General features: G+C 42.0%; 2 protein-coding genes across 2 annotated transcripts in view; both read left to right on the forward strand.

Moving 5' to 3' along the window:
• The window catches only part of LOC129864907 (dual specificity tyrosine-phosphorylation-regulated kinase 2), a 501,483-nt gene that overhangs the window by 201,619 nt on the left and 280,445 nt on the right, over window positions 1-19,419 (forward strand). The window lies entirely within an intron of this gene.
• On the forward strand, window positions 5,967-16,391 carry si:ch211-266a5.12 (uncharacterized protein LOC557488 homolog). Its single transcript, XM_055937222.1, has 6 exons — window positions 5,967-6,642; window positions 13,343-13,414; window positions 13,765-13,884; window positions 14,244-14,297; window positions 14,446-14,529; window positions 15,931-16,391. Exons 1-6 carry the CDS (start codon window positions 6,436-6,438, stop codon window positions 16,027-16,029), a joined length of 636 nt encoding a protein of 211 aa, XP_055793197.1. The 5' UTR covers window positions 5,967-6,435; the 3' UTR covers window positions 16,030-16,391.

Consider the following 19,419-nt stretch of genomic DNA (forward strand, 5'->3'; position numbering starts at 1 on the left):
CACAACATCTTTCTGCTGCACCAGCACCTCTTTAAGACCCAGCAAATATATATGTATATATTACATCATAAAGACACTGTTAAGGTATATATTACATCATAAAGACAATATAAATGTATATATTACATCATAAAGTCAATATAAATGTATTTAATACATCATAAAAACAATATAAAGGTATATAATACACCAGACAATATAAAGGTATATAATACACCAGACAATATAAAGGTATATAATACACCAGACAATATAAAGGTATATATTACATTATAAAGACAATATAAAGGTATATAATACACCAGACAATATAAAGGTATATAATACACCAGACAATATAAAGGTATATAATACACCAGACAATATAAAGGTATATATTACATTATAAAGACAATATAAAGGTATACAACACATCATAAAGACAATATAATACAGTAAGGAATAGTCCAGCCTGGTCTGTGCGGCTACCGAGTCGCGCAGCGGTCTAAGGCACTGCATCTCAGAGCTTGAGATGTAATTACAGACCCTGGTTCGATTCCAGGCTGTATCACAACTTGCCGTTCTTGGGAGTCCCATAGGACGGAGAGAAATTGGCCCAGAGTCGTTTGGCCTGGGTAGACGGTAATTGTAACTAGGAATTGGTTCGTAACTGACTTGCCTAGTTAAAAAGAGTACAGTGCTTTTGGCCTACACTTTAACAGCCTATCAGAACACACTCTGTGAATTCCTACATGTTTAAAAACAGGTTTTAGGCCCTTATTAGGATTACATAACAGATATCAACAAACCAAATCCCAACATTGTGTGTTGATCAGTTGATTGTAACTTCCTTACGGTAACGTGGCCATGACGACGGCACTAGAAGCCATTCCAATGGTTTACTTCAGAGACAACAACAAGTCCATAATGCCAACATCAACCTGGTCTACTTTAGAGCCAACATAAACATGGTCTACTTCAGAGACAACATCAACCTGGTCTACTTTAGAGACAACATCAACCTGGTCTACTTTAGAGACAACAACAAGTCCATAATGTCAACATCAACCTGGTCTACTTCAGAGCCAACAAAAAGTCCATAATGCCAACATCAACCTGGTCTACTTCAGAGACAACAACAAGTCCATAATGCCAACATCAACCTGGTCTACTTCAGAGACAACATCAACCTGGTCTACTTTAGAGACAACATAAACCTGGTCTACTTCAGAGACAACAACAAGTCCATAATGCCAACATCAACCTGGTCTGCTTTAGAGCCAACATAAACATGGTCTACTTCAGAGACAACATCAACCTGGTCTACTTTAGAGACAACATCAACCTGGTCTACTTTAGAGACAACAACAAGTCCATAATGCCAACATCAACCTGGTCTACTTCAGAGCCAACAAAAAGTCCATAATGCCAACATCAACCTGGTCTACTTCAGAGACAACAACAAGTCCATAATGCCAACATCAACCTGGTCTACTTCAGAGACAACATCAACCTGGTCTACTTCAGAGACAACATCAACCTGGTCTACTTCAGAGACAACAACAAGTCCATAATGCCAACATCAACATGGTCTACTTCAGAGACAACATCAACCTGGTCTACTTTAGAGACAACATCAACCTGGTCTACTTTAGAGACAACAACAAGTCCATAATGCCAACATCAACCTGGTCTACTTCAGAGACAACATCAACCTGGTCTACTTCAGAGACAACAACAAGTCCATAATGCCAACATCAACCTGGTCTACTGGGACAACAACAAGTCCATAATGTCAACATCAACCTGGTCTACTTCAGAGACAACATCAACCTGGTCTACTGGGACAACAACAAGTCCATAATGTCAACATCAACCTGGTCTACTTCAGAGACAACATCAACCTGGTCTACTTCAGAGACAACATCAACCTGGTCTACTTCAGAGACAACATCAACCTGGTCTACTTCAGAGACAACATCAACCTGGTCTACTTCAGAGACAACATCAAGCTGGTCTACTTCAGAGACAACATCAACCTGGTCTACCTCAGAGACAACATCAACCTGGTCTACTTTAGAGACAACAACAAGTCCATAATGCCAACATCAACCTGGTCTACTTCAGAGACAACATCAACCTGGTCTACTTCAGAGACAACATCAACCTGGTCTACTTCAGAGACAACAACAAGTCCATAATGCCAACATCAACATGGTCTACTTCAGAGACAACATCAACCTGGTCTACTTCAGAGACAACATCAACCTGGTCTACTTTAGAGACAACAACAAGTCCATAATGCCAACATCAACCTGGTCTACTTCAGAGACAACAACAAGTCCATAACGCCAACATCAACCTGGTCTACTTCAGAGACAACAACAAGTCCATAATGCCAACATCAACCTGGTCTACTTCAGAGACAACAACAAGTCCATAATGCCAACATCAACCTGGTCTACTTCAGAGACAACATCAACCTGGTCTACTTCAGAGACAACAACAAGTCCATAATGCCAACATCAACATGGTCTACTTCAGAGACAACATCAACCTGGTCTACTTCAGAGACAACATCAACCTGGTCTACTTCAGAGACAACAACAAGTCCATAACGCCAACAGCAACCTGTTGTCAGAGTTTTTGCCAACTCAGAAGTGGGCAGCTATGTGGCTGTATAGGAACATTGAAACTAGGCTGACTGACACGTGATTCACTCTAAAAGCCCCCCCCCCCCCCCCCCCCCACTTCATTCTCATAGGAAAGTAGGCCAATGGTCCACAACCCTACAGCTCGTTACCACAACATCTTTCTGCTGCACCAGCACCTCTTTAAGACCCGGCTGACATTATGACCGAGTCATCACTGTCTCTGAGGCTGAACAGGCCGAGCAGGCTACCAACATCACTGTCTCTGAGGCTGAGGCTGAACAGGCCGAGCAGGCCACCAACATCACTGTCTCTGAGGCTGAGGCTGAACAGGCCACCAACATCACTGTCTCTGAGGCTGAACAGGCCGAGCAGGCTACCAACATCACTGTCTCTGAGGCTGAGGCTGAACAGGCCACAAACATTACTGTCTCTGAGGCTGAGGCTGAACAGGCCGAGCAGGCCACCAACATCACTGTCTCTGAGGCTGAGGCTGAACAGGCCACCAACATCACTGTCTCTGAGGCTGAACAGGCCGAGCAGGCTACCAACATCACTGTCTCTGAGGCTGAGGCTGAACAGGCCACAAACATCACTGTCTCTGAGGCTGAGGCTGAACAGGCCGAGCAGGCCACCAACATCACTGTCTCTGAGGCTGAGGCTGAACAGGCCGAGCAGACCACCAACATCACTGTCTCTGAGGCTGAACAGGCCGAGCAGGCTACCAACATCACTGTCTCTGTCTCTGAGGCTGAACAGGCCGAGCAGGCCACCAACATCACTGTCTCTGAGGCTGAACAGGCCGAGCAGGCTACCAACATCACTGTCTCTATCTCTGAGGCTGAACAGGCCGAGCAGGCTACCAACATCACTGTCTCTGTCTCTGAGGCTGAACTGGCCGAGCAGGCCACCAACATCACTGTCTCTGTCTCTGAGGCTGAACAGGCTACCAACATCTCTGTCTCTGAGGCTGAACAGGCCGAGCAGGCTACCAACATCACTGTCTCTGTCTCTGAGGCTGAACAGGCCGAGCAGGCCACCAACATCACTGTCTCTGTCTCTGAGGCTGAACAGGCTACCAACATCACTGTCTCTGAGGCTGAACAGGCCGAGCAGGCTACCAACATCACTGTCTCTGTCTCTGAGGCTGAACAGGCCACCAACATCACTGTCTCTGAGGCTGAACAGGCCGAGCAGGCCACCAACATCACTGTCTCTGAGGCTGAACAGGCCACCAACATCACTGTCTCTGTCTCTGAGGCTGAACAGGCCGAGCAGGACACCAACATCACTGTCTCTGTCTCTGAGGCTGAACAGGCCGAGCAGGACACCAACATCACTGTCTCTGAGGCTGAACAGACCGAGCAGGCTACCAACATCACTGTCTCTGAGGCTGAACAGGCCGAGCAGGCCACCAACATCACTGTCTCTGAGGCTGAACAGGCCGAGCAGGCCACCAACATCACTGTCTCTGAGGCTGAACAGGCCGAGCAGGCCACCAACATCACTGTCTCTGAGGCTGAACAGGCCGAACAGGCTACCAACATCACTGTCTCTGTCTCTGTCTCTGAGGCTGAGCAGGCCGAGCAGGCCACCAACATCACTGTCTCTGTCTCTGAGGCTGAACAGGCCGAGCAGGCTACCAACATCACTGTCTCTGTCTCTGAGGCTGAACAGGCCGAGCAGGCCACCAACATCACTGTCTCTGTCTCTGAGGCTGAACAGGCTACCAACATCACTGTCTCTGAGGCTGAACAGGCCGAGCAGGCCACCAACATCACTGTCTCTGTCTCTGAGGCTGAACAGGCCGAGCAGGCCACCAACATCACTGTCTCTGTCTCTGAGGCTGAACAGGCTACCAACATCACTGTCTCTGAGGCTGAACAGGCTACCAACATCACTGTCTCTGAGGCTGAACAGGCCGAGCAGGCTACCAACATCACTGTCTCTGTCTCTGAGGCTGAACAGGCCGAGCAGGCTACCAACATCACTGTCTCTGTCTCTGAGGCTGAACAGGCCGAGCAGGCTACCAACATCACTGTCTCTGAGGCTGAACAGGCTACCAACATCACTGTCTCTGAGGCTGAACAGGCCGAACAGGCTACCAACATCACTGTCTCTGTCTCTGTCTCTGAGGCTGAACAGGCCGAGCAGGCCACCAACATCACTGTCTCTGAGGCTGAACAGGCTACCAACATCACTGTCTCTGAGGCTGAACAGGCCGAACAGGCTACCAACATCACTGTCTCTGTCTCTGAGGCTGAACAGGCCGAACAGGCCACCAACATCACTGTCTCTGTCTCTGAGGCTGAACAGGCCGAACAGGCCACCAACATCACTGTCTCTGAGGCTGAACAGGCCGAACAGGCTACCAACATCACTGTCTCTGAGGCTGAACAGGCCGAGCAGGCCACCAACATCACTGTCTCTGAGGCTGAACAGGCCACCAACATCACTGTCTCTGAGGCTGAACAGGCCGAGCAGGCTACCAACATCACTGTCACTGTCTCTGAGGCTGAACAGGCCACCAACATCTAAACACCGCCTGAGTTAGATCTAATCCTTCTCCTCACCACAATATCCACAATCAATTATCAATCAATCAATATCTGCCCATGATATTTCATTCAGATGTTTGCGTTGTAAACAGTTATGGGTGTGTGATGATTTTGCAACTATTCTCTTGTTTCATTGCAACTATTTGCTGAAGAAAAGCAGGTTACTTGTGGTTTCATCAGCCAGTAGAATCTAGGACGCCGTATTCAACGGCAACACCTTCAAATGTCATGACCTGGTTACATCTTCCCCAAGTCCACACCTTTCACTTGTTTTACGTTGTAACTGGAACCCTGATACGTGAAGACATGGTAAACAGACATACACTATCTGTTATGATGCACAATGTAGTTATTTGGTGTTGTTCTGCACTCTGTAGAGTACAGCTTCTCAGGACCAGGACACCAGAGGGATCCACAGGAATGAATTAAGGGATAGAAATCTGCCCACCTCAGGTTTCAAAGGGACAGCACTGACCAAGAAGGATTCTGTTGTCAGGTTGCACATTCCAGAAAACAGAATGACAACATGCAGTGAGAGGGAGGGAGGGAGGGAGGGAGGGAGGGAGGGGGGGAGGGAGGGGGGGAGGGGGGGAGGGGGGAGGGAGGGAGGGAGGGAGGGAGGGGGGGAGGGAGGGAGGGAGGGAGGGAGGGAGGGAGGGAGGGAGGGAGGGAGGGAGGTGTGTGCACGTTTAGGTGTGTGTGTGTGTGTGTAATGTTACATCATCAGGAGGAGTCTGGCAGCATTAAAAGGTTGGCGACAGTAGAGAGGAATGCCAGACCCACGGAGCCTTCACCTGCAGAGAACAGAGCAGACGTGACTGACTCACCTGCTGAGAAGACGAAGAAGGGAATAATTTGTTCAGTCAGTCTTTCAATCAGTCAGTAGAGTAGGAAACTCAGTGAGTGGATTTTACATCAGTGATTCACAGATTCAGTGAATCAGATCCTACATGTACTGTAGGTCAGATATTTGGCAGGTCATTTGAACCAGGTGATTCAAACAGAGATTGAACGAACCAGGTGACCAGGTGATTCAGATAGAGACAAGGTGAGCAGTTGAACCAGTTGAAGCAGGTACCAGGTAAACCAGTTGAAGCAGGTACCAGGTAAACCAGTTGAAGCAGGTACCAGGTAAACCAGTTGAAGCAGGTACCAGGTAAACCAGTTGAAGCAGGTACCAGGTAAACCAGTTGAAGCAGGTACCAGGTAAACCAGTTGAAGCAGGTACCAGGTGAACCAGTATAAGTATGTCCAGTTTGTCCAGAGTGGTCCAGTTCTCTCTGCTGCTGGTCCTCCTTCTGGCTGTTATGGGTCAGGACTGCGCTACTGCCCGGTCCAGGGCCCGGTCCAGGGCCCGATCCAGGGCCAGGTCAGGCTGTGTGAAGGACAGGGTCTCTCACTGTGTGGACCTGGCCAAACTGCAGGAGCTGATCCAGGAAGTCCAGAAAGACTTCGTAAGTACCGACCAACTGTAGTTACACATACTGTCTTCATCAGTACACTACTGTATATCTCTATTTATATACTGTCTTCATCAGTACACTACTGTATATCTCTCTATACTGTCTTCATCAGTACACTACTGTATATCTCTCTATATATACTGTCTTCATTAGTACACTACTGTATATCTCTCTATATATACTGTCTTCATTAGTACACTACTGTATATCTCTCTATACTGTCTTCATTAGTACACTACTGTATATATCGCTATACTGTCTTCATCAGTAGACTACTGTATATCTCTCTATATACAGTTGAAGTTGGAAGTTTACATACACCTTAGCCAAATACATTTAAACTTAATCCTAGTAAAAATTCCCTGTCTTAGGTCAGTTAGGATCACCACTTTATTTTAGGAATGTGAAATGTTATGATAATAGTGGAGAGAATTATTTATTTCAGCTTTTTATTTATTTGATCACATTCCCAGTGGGTCAGAAGTTAACATACACTCAATTAGTATTTGGTAGCATTGCCTTTAAATTGTTTAACTTCGGTCAAACGTTTCAGGTAGCCTTCCACAAGCTTTCCACAATAAATTGGGTGAATTTTGGCCCATTCCTGCTGACAGAGCTGGTGTAACTGAGTCAGGTTTGTAGGCCTCCTTGCTCGCACACGCTTTTTCAGTTCTTTGGAAGTATGCTTGGAAGTATGCTTGGGGTCATTGTCCATTTTGAAGACCCATTTGCGACCAAGCTTTAACTTCCTGACTGATGTCTTGAGATGTTGCTTCAATAAATCCACATAATTTACCTTCTCATGATGCCATCTATTTTGTGAAGTGCACCAGTCCCTCCTGCAGCAAAGTACCCCCACAACATGATGCTGCCACCCCCGTGCTTCTCGGTTGGGATGGTGTTCTTCGGCTTGCAAGCCTCCCATTTTTTCCTCCAAACATAACGATGGTCATCATGGCCAAACAGTTCTATTTTTGTTTCATCAGACCAGAGGACATTTCTCCAAAAAGTACGATCTTTGTCCCCATGTGCAGTTGCAAACCGTAGTCTGTCTTTTTTATGGCAGTTTTGGAGCAGTGGCTTCTTCCTTGCTGAGCGACCTTTCAGGTTAGGTCGATATAGGACTTGTTTTACTGTGGATATAGATACTTTTGTACCTGTTTCCTCCAGCATCTTCACAAGGTCCTTTGCTGTTGTTCTGGGATTGATTTGCACTTTTTGCACCAAAGTACGTTCATCTCTAGGAGACAGAACGCATCTCCTTCCTGAGCGGTATGATGGCTGCGTGGTCCCGTGGTGTTTATACTTGCGTACTATTGTTTGTACAGATGAATGTGGTACCTTCAGGCGTTTGGAAATTGCTCCCAAGAATGAACCAGACTTGTGCAGGTCTACACGTTTTTTTCTGAGGTCTTGGCTGATTTCTTTTGATTTTCCCATGATGTCAAACAAAGAGGCACTGAGTTTGAAGGTAGGCCTTGAAATACATCCACAGGTACACCTCCAATTGACTCAAATTATGTCAATTGGCCTATGACATAATTTTCTGGAATTTTCCAAGCTGTTTAAAGGCACAGTCAACTTCGTGTATGTAAACTTCTGACCCACTGGAATTGTGATACAGTGAAATAATCTGTCGATGTCCCAATCGACCTGCCAACTGTATACTGTCTTCATCAGCAGACTACTGTACATCTCTCTATACTGTCTTCATCAGTACACTACTGTATATCTCTCTATACTGTCTTCATTAGTACACTACTGTATATCTCTCTATATATACTGTCTTCATTTGTACACTACTGTATATCTCTCTATATATACTGTCTTCATTAGTACACTACTGTATATCTCTCTATACTGTCTTCATTAGTACACTACTGTATATCTCTCTATATATACTGTCTTCATTAGTACACTACTGTATATCTCTCTATATATACTGTCTTCATTAGTACACTACTGTATATATCTCTATACTGTCTTCATCAGTACACTACTGTATATCTCTCTATATATACTGTCTTCATCAGTACACTACTGTATATCTCTATACTGTCTTCATCAGTAGACTACTGTATATCTCTCTATACTGTATATACTGTCTTCATCAGTACACTACTGTATATCTCTATATACTGTCTTCATCAGTAGACTACTGTATATCTCTATATACTGTATATACTGTCTTCATCAGTACACTACTGTATATATCTCTATACTGTCTTCATCAGTACACTACTGTATATCTCTATATACTGTATATACTGTCTTCATCAGTAGACTACTGTATATCTCTATATACTGTATATACTGTCTTCATCAGTAGACTACTGTATATCTCTATACTGTCTTCATCAGTACACTACTGTATATCTCTATACTGTCTTCATCAGTAGACTACTGTATATCTCTATATACTGTATATACTGTCTTCATCAGTAGACTACTGTATATCTCTATACTGTCTTCATCAGTACACTACTGTATATCTCTATACTGTCTTCATCAGTAGACTACTGTATATCTCTATATACTGTATATACTGTCTTCATCAGTAGACTACTGTATATCTCTATATACTGTCTTCATCAGTACACTACTGTATATATCTCTATACTGTCTTCATCAGTACACTACTGTATATCTCTCTATATATACTGTCTTCATCAGTAGACTACTGTATATCTCTATACTGTCTTCATCAGTAGACTACTGTATATCTCTCTATACTGTATATACTGTCTTCATCAGTACACTACTGTATATCTCTATATACTGTCTTCATCAGTAGACTACTGTATATATCTATATACTGTATATACTGTCTTCATCAGTACACTACTGTATATCTCTATACTGTCTTCATCAGTAGACTACTGTATATCCCTATACTGTCTTCATCAGTAGACTACTGTATATCCCTATACTGTCTTCATCAGTACACTACTGTATATATCTATATACTGTCTTCATCAGTAGACTACTGTATATATCTATATACTGTCTTCATCAGTAGACTACTGTATATATCTATATACTGTCTTCATCAGTACACTACTGTATATATCTCTGTATATACTGTCTTCATCAGTACACTACTGTATATATCTCTATACTGTCTTCATCAGTAGACTACTGTATATATCTCTATACTGTATATACTGTCTTCATCAGTACACTACTGTATATCTCTATACTGTCTTCATCAGTAGACTACTGTATATATCTCTATACTGTATATACTGTCTTCATCAGTACACTACTGTATATCTCTATACTGTCTTCATCAGTAGACTACTGTATATCTCTATACTGTCTTCATCAGTACACTACTGTATATCTCTATACTGTCTTCATCAGTAGACTACTGTATATATCTCTATACTGTATATACTGTCTTCATCAGTACACTACTGTATATCTCTATACTGTCTTCATCAGTAGACTACTGTATATCTCTATACTGTCTTCATCAGTACACTACTGTATATATCTCTATACTGTCTTCATCAGCAGACTACTGTATATATCTATATACTGTCTTCATCAGTACACTACTGTATATATCTATACTGTCTTCATCAGTACACTACTGTATATATCTCTATATACTGTCTTCATCAGTAGACTACTGTATATCTCTATACTGTCTTCATCAGTACACTACTGTATATCTCTATACTGTCTTCATCAGTAGACTACTGTATATATCTCTATACTGTCTTCATCAGTAGACTACTGTATATATCTCTATACTGTCTTCATCAGTAGACTACTGTATATCTCTATACTGTCTTCATCAGTAGACTACTGTATATATCTCTATACTGTCTTCATCAGTAGACTACTGTATATCTCTATACTGTCTTCATCAGTAGACTACTGTATATATATATACTGTCTTCATCAGTACACTACTGTATATCTCTATACTGTCTTCATCAGTACACTACTGTATATCTCTATACTGTCTTCATCAGTAGACTACTGTATATCTCTATACTGTCTTCATCAGTACACTACTGTATATATCTCTATACTGTCTTCATTAGTACACTACTGTATATATCTCTATATACACTGTCTTCATCAGTACACTACTGTATATATCTCTATATATACTGTCTTCATTAGTACACTACTGTATATATCTCTATATATACTGTCTTCATTAGTACACTACTGTATATATCTCTATATATACTGTCTTCATTAGTACACTACTGTATATCTCTCTATATATACTGTCTTCATTAGTACACTACTGTATATATCCCTATATACTGTCTTCATTAGTACACTACTGTATATCTCTCTATATATACTGTCTTCATTAGTACACTACTGTATATCTCTCTATATATACTGTCTTCATTAGTACACTACTGTATATATCTCTGTATATACTGTCTTCATTAGTACACTACTGTATATATCTCTATATATACTGTCTTCATTAGTACACTACTGTATATATCTCTATATATACTGTCTTCATCAGTACACTACTGTATATATCTCTATATATACTGTCTTCATCAGTACACTACTGTATATATCTCTATACTGTCTTCATTAGTACACTACTGTATATCTCTCTATACTGTCTTCATCAGTACACTACTGTATATCTCTCTGTATATACTGTCTTCATCAGTACACTACTGTATATCTCTCTATATATACAGTACACTGTACATCAGGACCTCTCCCCCAAAGACAATGTAGGATTCCGTCCCCAATTACAATATTTTTCGTCAAGACAGAACTGCTAAATGGGGCAGAATTGCAATCTACTGTAGCGATAACCTGCAGAGTTCTGTTATACTATCCAGGTCTAAGCCCAAACAGTTAGAGCTTCTACTTTTAAAAATCCATCTTTCCAAAAAAAAAAGTCTTCTTCACTCACGCTGCCAAACATACCCTCGTAAAACTGACTGTCCTACCGATCCTTGACTTCGGCGATGTCATTTTCAAAATAGTCTCCAACACTCTACTTAGCAAATTGGATGCAGTCTATCACAGTGCCATCCGTTTTGTCACCAAAGCCCCATATACTACCCACCACTGCGACCGGTATGCTCTCGTGGGTCTTTGCTAGGTAAAGCTACCGCCTTATCTCATGCTCACTGGTCACCATAGCAACACCCACCTGTAGCACGCGCTCCAGCAGCTATATTTCACTGGTCATCCCCAAAGCCAACACCTCCTTTGGCCGCCTTTCCTTCCAGTTCTCTGCTGCCAATGACTGGAACGAATTGCAAAAATCACTGAAGTTGGAGACTTATCTCTCCCTCACTAACTTTAAGCATCAGCTGTCAGGGCAGCTTACCGATCGCTGCAGCTGTACACAGCCCATCTGTAAATAGCCCATCCAACCAACTACCTACCTCATCCCCACATTTGTTTTTCTGCTCTTTTGCACACCAGTATTTCTACTTGCACATCCTCATCTGCACAGCTATCACTCCAGTGTAATTTGCTAAATTGTAATTACTTCACCACTATTGGCCTATTTATTGCCTTACCTCCTTACTTCATTTGCACACACTGTATACAGATGTTTCTATTGTGTTATCGACTGTACGTTTGTTTATGTGTAACTGTGTGCTGTTGTTTTTGTCGAACTGCTTTGCTTTATCTTGGCCAGGTTGCAGTTGTAAATGAGAACTTGTTCTCAACTGTCCTAACCTGCTTAAATAAAGGTGAAATAAAAATGTTACTAAATAGTATCACACTATAGTTATTACACTGCACTGCCACAAACAGTGTAGTAAGAACACTGTAATGTAAACTGTTAGCCAGTGTAGCCACACTGTGTTTGAAAATGCTCTTTGGTCACTTGATGTCTAAATGTTTAACCTGGAGGAGTAATGTGACTACTGTATAACAGGAAATACACATGTGTATAACAGGAAATACACATGTGTATAACAGGAAATACACATGTGTATAACAGGAAATACACATGTGTATAACAGGAAATGCACGCGTGTATAACAGGAAATACACGCGTGTATAACAGGAAATACACATGTGTATAACAGGAAATACACGCATTAATAACAGGAAATACACGCGTGTATAACAGGAAATACACATGTGTATAACAGGAAATACACATGTGTATAACAGGAAATACACATGTGTATAACAGGAAATACACATGTGTATAACAGGAAATACACGCGTGTATAACAGGAAATACACGTGTGTATAACAGGAAATACACATGTGTATAACAGGAAATACACATGTGTATAACAGGAAATACACGCGTGTATAACAGCAACACATCTTTACTGAAGTGTTGTACGGCAAAATGTGTAATGTGTCACTATCAGTGTCAGATGTCGCAGGGCCTCCACAATGGATCATCCTGACACCATTCAGTGTGTCCCTGCGGCTTGTGATGCAGTTCAATGTATAGAAATATCATCTATGGACAGGGCTTGGAACTTGAGTTTTGAGTGGTAAAATAATGGGTACCCTTCCCAATAGCTAACCAGAAATAGATTCTATTTTGATGGGTCATTACACTCCCAATGGCTAACCAGAGATAGATTCTATTTTGATGGGTCATTACACTCCCAATGGCTAACCAGAGATACATTATATTTTGATGGGTCATGTGTGAATGAGTCTGTATAGTGGATTGACATACTGTACCTGTCGTCTCCTTCACTAGACAAACACGTCTCATGATGGCAGGATCCTGTTAAAGACAGTCACCTTTGACAATATCAAGAAGCACAAGAAGGTAAGGACTGACACAGAAGAGGACTGGCCACCCCTCAGAGCCCAGTTCTTCTCTAGGTTCCTGACTTGTCGGGCGTTTTGCCACTGTGCTTTTGCCTCTGCGTAGCTTGCTCTTTGTGGTTTTAGACTGGGTTTCTGTAAAGCACTTTGTGACATCGGCTGATGTGAAAAGGGCTTTAAAAAAAATACATGTGATTGATTGATGTATTGGTACAAGCTCTGGGATCATGCATGAGTCTGAGACGAATGAGTGCAATGAAGAAGTTCCATCAACACCACGTCCATCGTGCTCGACCTCGGCAGCACATTTACTAACACAATGTCCATTCTCCTGTTCTCTCCCATGTCCAGTACCACGGCTGTGTCCTGCACAAAATCCTGGATTTTTATCGGGAAGTTCTCCAGAGACAAGACAGAAATTATCATGACCTTGGTGGCGTGCTGGATGAAGTGAAGGGATGTATTCACCCAGTAAGTGTCTCAAACATTATATCAGCCTCCCAAATGGCACCCTATTCCCTACATAGTGCACTACTTTTGACCAGGATCCATAGGGTAATGTACCGAATATGAAATAGGGTGCCATTTTTGGGACACTTCCTATGTGAATGCGTGAACCACGTGAAGGTAGAGACTCAAACACAGACAGGATTTCCTGTGGCCCTTTTTTGTGTTTCAGTGATTCTGTTAGACTGCACTAGATCCCAGCTAATGTCTGTAGAGAAGACTCTCACACTAATCTGTCAAAGCAATGTGTGACAAACAGCTGACAAAAGTACAAGCTTTTTAAACAGATATGATTGTTTGATTGTCTGATTGATTGATTGCAGGTAAAGATCTGTGAAAAGCTGGACCAGGAAGCTGCTGGGAAGCCAGTGAACGAGGTAAACAACAGGACTGCGCCGACAATCAAACACAAAGGCACAGAAAACATACACAACTGCAAAAATAAACAACCGCACGGGACACGTCGAGCACGAGGTAACGATACGACACCCTAAACATCTCTAACTGACTGTGTTTATTTTCCAGTCTAAGATAGAGGAAGACTTGGAGCTGCTGTCCAAGGACGCAGCCATTATGCAGCTGCAGAGACTGAAGGCCGCCAATAAAAAGGTGGGGTTCCACGTTAACCTCTTCATCCATAGTGATCACATGAAGGCTGCCAGTAAAAAGGTGGGGTTCCACGTTACCCTCTTCATCAATAGTGATCACATGAAGGCCGCCAGTAAAAAGGTGGGGTTCCACGTTAACCTCTTCATCCATAGTGATCACATGAAGGCTGCCAGTAAAAAGGTGGGGTTCCACGTTACCCTCTTCATCAATAGTGATCACATGAAGGCCGCCAGTAAAAAGGTGGGGTTCCACGTTAACCTCTTCATCCATAGTGATCACATGAAGGCCGCCAGTAAAAAGGTGGGGTTCCACGTTAACCTCTTCATCCATAGTGATCACATGAAGGCCGCCAGTAAAAAGGTGGGGTTCCACGTTAACCTCTTCATCCATAGTGATCACATGAAGGCCGCCAGTAAAAAGGTGGGGTTCCACGTTAACCTCTTCATCCATAGTGATCACATGAAGGCCGCCAGTAAAAAGGTGGGGTTCCACGTTAACCTCTTCATCCATAGTGATCACATGAAGGCCGCCAGTAAAAAGGTGGGGTTTCACGTTAACCTCTTCATCCATAGTGATCACATGAAGGCCGCCAGTAAAAAGGTGGGGTTCCACGTTAACCTCTTCATCCATAGTGATCACACATCAATAACACTCCAGATAGGTTACAGAACGTCACTGTGTGTTACAGCTAGAACGTGCAAGCATGTGTCATTGACTGGCCTTAATAGCTTGTTCCTAGGTTGTTTCTAGGTTAAGAAAGCCCTTTTTTTTTACATCAGAAGAACTGTTGTCACAAAGGGCTCTATAGTTACCCAGCCTAAACCCAAAGAGCTCTATAGTTACCCAGCCTAAACCCAAAGAGCTCTACAGTTACCCAGCCTAAACCCAAAGAGCTCTACAGTTACCCAACCTAAACCTAAAAGAGGTCTGTAGTTACCCAGCCTAAACCCAAAAGAGGTCTATAGTTACCCAGCCTAAACTCGTAGAGCTCTATAGTTACCCAGCCTAAACCCAAAAAGCTCTACAGTTACCCAGCCTAAACCCATAGAGCTCTATAGTTACCCAGCCTAAACCCAAAGATCTCTATAGTTACCCAGCCTAAACCCAAAGAGGTCTATAGTTACCCAACCTAAACCCAAAGAGCTCTATAGTTACCCAGCCTAAACCTAAAAGAGGTCTATAGTTACCCAGCCTAAACCCAAAGAGCTCTACAGTTACCCAGCCTAAACCCAAAGAGCTCTACAGTTACCCAGCCTAAACCCATAGAGCTCTACAGTTACCCAGCCTAAACCCAAAGAGCTCTACAGTTACCCAGCTTGAACCTAAAAGAGCAAGCGAAGCAGAAGCCCAGACAGGTTCCTCCAGCTAACACTATCTCGTCTGTTCTGTATGGTTGTGCAGGTGGTTGAGCTGTCCGAGAGGGCGACTCTGGACAAGGCCATGGAAGAGCTACGGGGCCTGGAGGACTACATCCTGGGGAGGGGCCTCCGCAGGAGCTGAGGAAGTAATCAGACCGCCAGGAACTACATACACACACACACACACAAATGCGTTACCGTGACTACATTTACCGTCTTGATGTCACGTTTACTGGCTTTAGCCTCTTGAGCTGTTTTTGCTAGTAGCCATATTCCCTTAAACATGTTCTGACATGTTCCATGTTGTTTGTGTATTTCACCATCTACTTTGGATTACTGTCAACAATTTGATTGACTTAGAATTGTGTCCAATATTCAGTTGGGGAGAATATTTGCGTCCTCTGTTGCTGCTAGTATTGAATGTTCTGTTACTACTAGTACTACATGTGTTGTTACTACTAGTACTACAGGTGTTGTTACTACTAGTACTACAGGTGTTGTTACTACTAGTACTACAGGTGTTGTTACTACTAGTACTACAGGTGTTGTTACTACTAGTTCTACAGGTGTTGTTACTACTAGTACTACAGGTGTTGTTACTACTAGTACTACAGGTGTTGTTACTACTAGTACTACATGTGTTGTTACTACTAGTACTACAGGTGTTGTTACTACTAGTACTACAGGTGTTGTTACTACTAGTACTACAGGTGTTGTTACTACTAGTACTACAGGTGTTGTTACTACTAGTACTACAGGTGTTGTTACTACTAGTACTACAGGTGTTGTTACTACTAGTACTACAGGTGTTGTTACTACTAGTAGTACATGTGTTGTTACTACTAGTACTACAGGTGTTGTTACTACTAGTACTACAGGTGTTGTTACTACTAGTACTACATGTGTTGTTACTACTAGTACTACATGTTCTGTTACTACTAGTAGTACAGGTGTTGTTACTACTAGTAGTACAGGTGTTGTTACTACTAGTACTACATGTTCTGTTACTACTAGTACTACAGGTGTTGTTACTACTAGTACTACAGGTGTTGTTACTACTAGTACTACAGGTGTTGTTACTACTAGTACTACAGGTGTTGTTACTACTAGTACTACAGGTGTTGTTACTACTAGTACTACATGTTCTGTTACTACTAGTACTACAGGTGTTGTTACTACTAGTACTACATGTTCTGTTACTACTAGTACTACAGGTGTTGTTACTACTAGTACTACATGTTCTGTTACTACTAGTACTACAGGTGTTGTTACTACTAGTACTACATGTTCTGTTACTACTAGTACTACAGGTGTTGTTACTACTAGTACTACATGTTCTGTTACTACTAGTACTACAGGTGTTGTTACTACTAGTACTACATGTTCTGTTACTACTAGTACTACAGGTGTTGTTACTACTAGTACTACAGGTGTTGTTACTACTAGTACTACATGTTCTGTTACTACTAGTAGTACAGGTGTTGTTACTACTAGTAGTACAGGTGTTGTTACTACTAGTACTACATGTTCTGTTACTACTAGTACTACAGGTGTTGTTACTACTAGTACTACATGTGTTGTTACTACTAGTACTACAGGTGTTGTTACTACTAGTACTACAGGTGTTGTTACTACTAGTACTACAGGTGTTGTTACTACTAGTACTACAGGTGTTGTTACTACTAGTACTACAGGTGTTGTTACTACTAGTACTACATGTATTGTTACTACTAGTACTACAGGTGTTGTTACTACTAGTAGTACAGGTGTTGTTACTACTAGTACTACAGGTGTTGTTACTACTAGTACTACAGGTGTTGTTACTACTAGTACTACAGGTGTTGTTACTACTAGTACTACGTGTTCTGTTACTACTAGTACTACATGTTCTGTTACTACTAGTAGTACAGGTGTTGTTACTACTAGTACTACAGGTGTTGTTACTACTAGTACTACAGGTGTTGTTACTACTAGTACAGGTGTTGTTACTACTAGTACTACATGTTCTGTTACTACTAGTACTACAGGTGTTGTTACTACTAGTACTACAGGTGTTGTTACTACTAGTACTACAGGTGTTGTTACTACTAGTACAGGTGTTGTTACTACTAGTACTACAGGTGTTGTTACTACTAGTACTACAGGTGTTGTTACTACTAGTACTACAGGTGTTGTTACTACTAGTACTACATGTGTTGTTACTACTAGTACTACAGGTGTTGTTACTACTAGTACAGGTGTTGTTACTACTAGTACTACAGGTGTTGTTACTACTAGTACTACAGGTGTTGTTACTACTAGTACAGGTGTTGTTACTACTAGTACTACAGGTGTTGTTACTACTAGTACTACAGGTGTTGTTACTACTAGTACTACAGGTGTTGTTACTACTAGTACTACAGGTGTTGTTACTACTAGTACTACAGGTGTTGTTACTACTAGTACTACATGTTCTGTTACTACTAGTACTACAGGTGTTGTTACTACTAGTACTACAGGTGTTGTTACTACTAGTACTACAGGTGTTGTTACTACTAGTACTACAGGTGTTGTTACTACTAGTACTACATGTTCTGTTACTACTAGTACTACATGTTCTGTTACTACTAGTAGTACAGGTGTTGTTACTACTAGTACTACATGTGTTGTTACTACTAGTACTACATGTGTTGTTACTACTAGTACTACAGGTGTTGTTACTACTAGTACTACAGGTGTTGTTACTACTAGTACTACGTGTTCTGTTACTACTAGTACTACAGGTGTTGTTACTACTAGTACTACAGGTGTTGTTACTACTAGTACTACAGGTGTTGTTACTACTAGTACTACAGGTGTTGTTACTACTAGTACTACAGGTGTTGTTACTACTAGTACTACAGGTGTTGTTACTACTAGTACTACAGGTGTTGTTACTACTAGTACTACATGTTCTGTTACTACTAGTAGTACAGGTGTTGTTACTACTAGTACTACAGGTGTTGTTACTACTAGTACTACAGGTGTTGTTACTACTAGTACTACAGGTGTTGTTACTACTAGTACTACATGTTCTGTTACTACTAGTACTACAGGTGTTGTTACTACTAGTACTACAGGTGTTGTTACTACTAGTACTACAGGTGTTGTTACTACTAGTACTACAGGTGTTGTTACTACTAGTACTACAGGTGTTGTTACTACTAGTACTACAGGTGTTGTTACTACTAGTACTACAGGTGTTGTTACTACTAGTACTACAGGTGTTGTTACTACTAGTACTACATTTTCTGTTACTACTAGTACTACAGGTGTTGTTACTACTAGTACTACAGGTGTTGTTACTACTAGTACTACAGGTGTTGTTACTACTAGTACTACAGGTGTTGTTACTACTAGTACTACAGGTGTTGTTACTACTAGTACTACAGGTGTTGTTACTACTAGTACTACATGTTCTGTTACTACTAGTACTACAGGTGTTGTTACTACTAGTACTACAGGTGTTGTTACTACTAGTACTACAGGTGTTGTTACTACTAGTAGTACAGGT

This window comes from Salvelinus fontinalis, chromosome 11 (genome assembly GCF_029448725.1).
Source record: "Salvelinus fontinalis isolate EN_2023a chromosome 11, ASM2944872v1, whole genome shotgun sequence".
Taxonomy (NCBI): Eukaryota; Metazoa; Chordata; class Actinopteri; order Salmoniformes; family Salmonidae; genus Salvelinus; species Salvelinus fontinalis.

Bases quoted from the DNA above. Each gene is read 5' to 3' on its own strand.
- si:ch211-266a5.12 (XM_055937222.1), top strand. From the start codon at position 6,436: ATGTCCAGTTTGTCCAGAGTGGTCCAGTTCTCTCTGCTGCTGGTCCTC. The intron at 13,415-13,764 runs GTAAGGACTGAC...TCCCATGTCCAG, and splicing joins ATATCAAGAAGCACAAGAAG to TACCACGGCTGTGTCCTGCA. The intron at 13,885-14,243 runs GTAAGTGTCTCA...GATTGATTGCAG, and splicing joins TGAAGGGATGTATTCACCCA to GTAAAGATCTGTGAAAAGCT.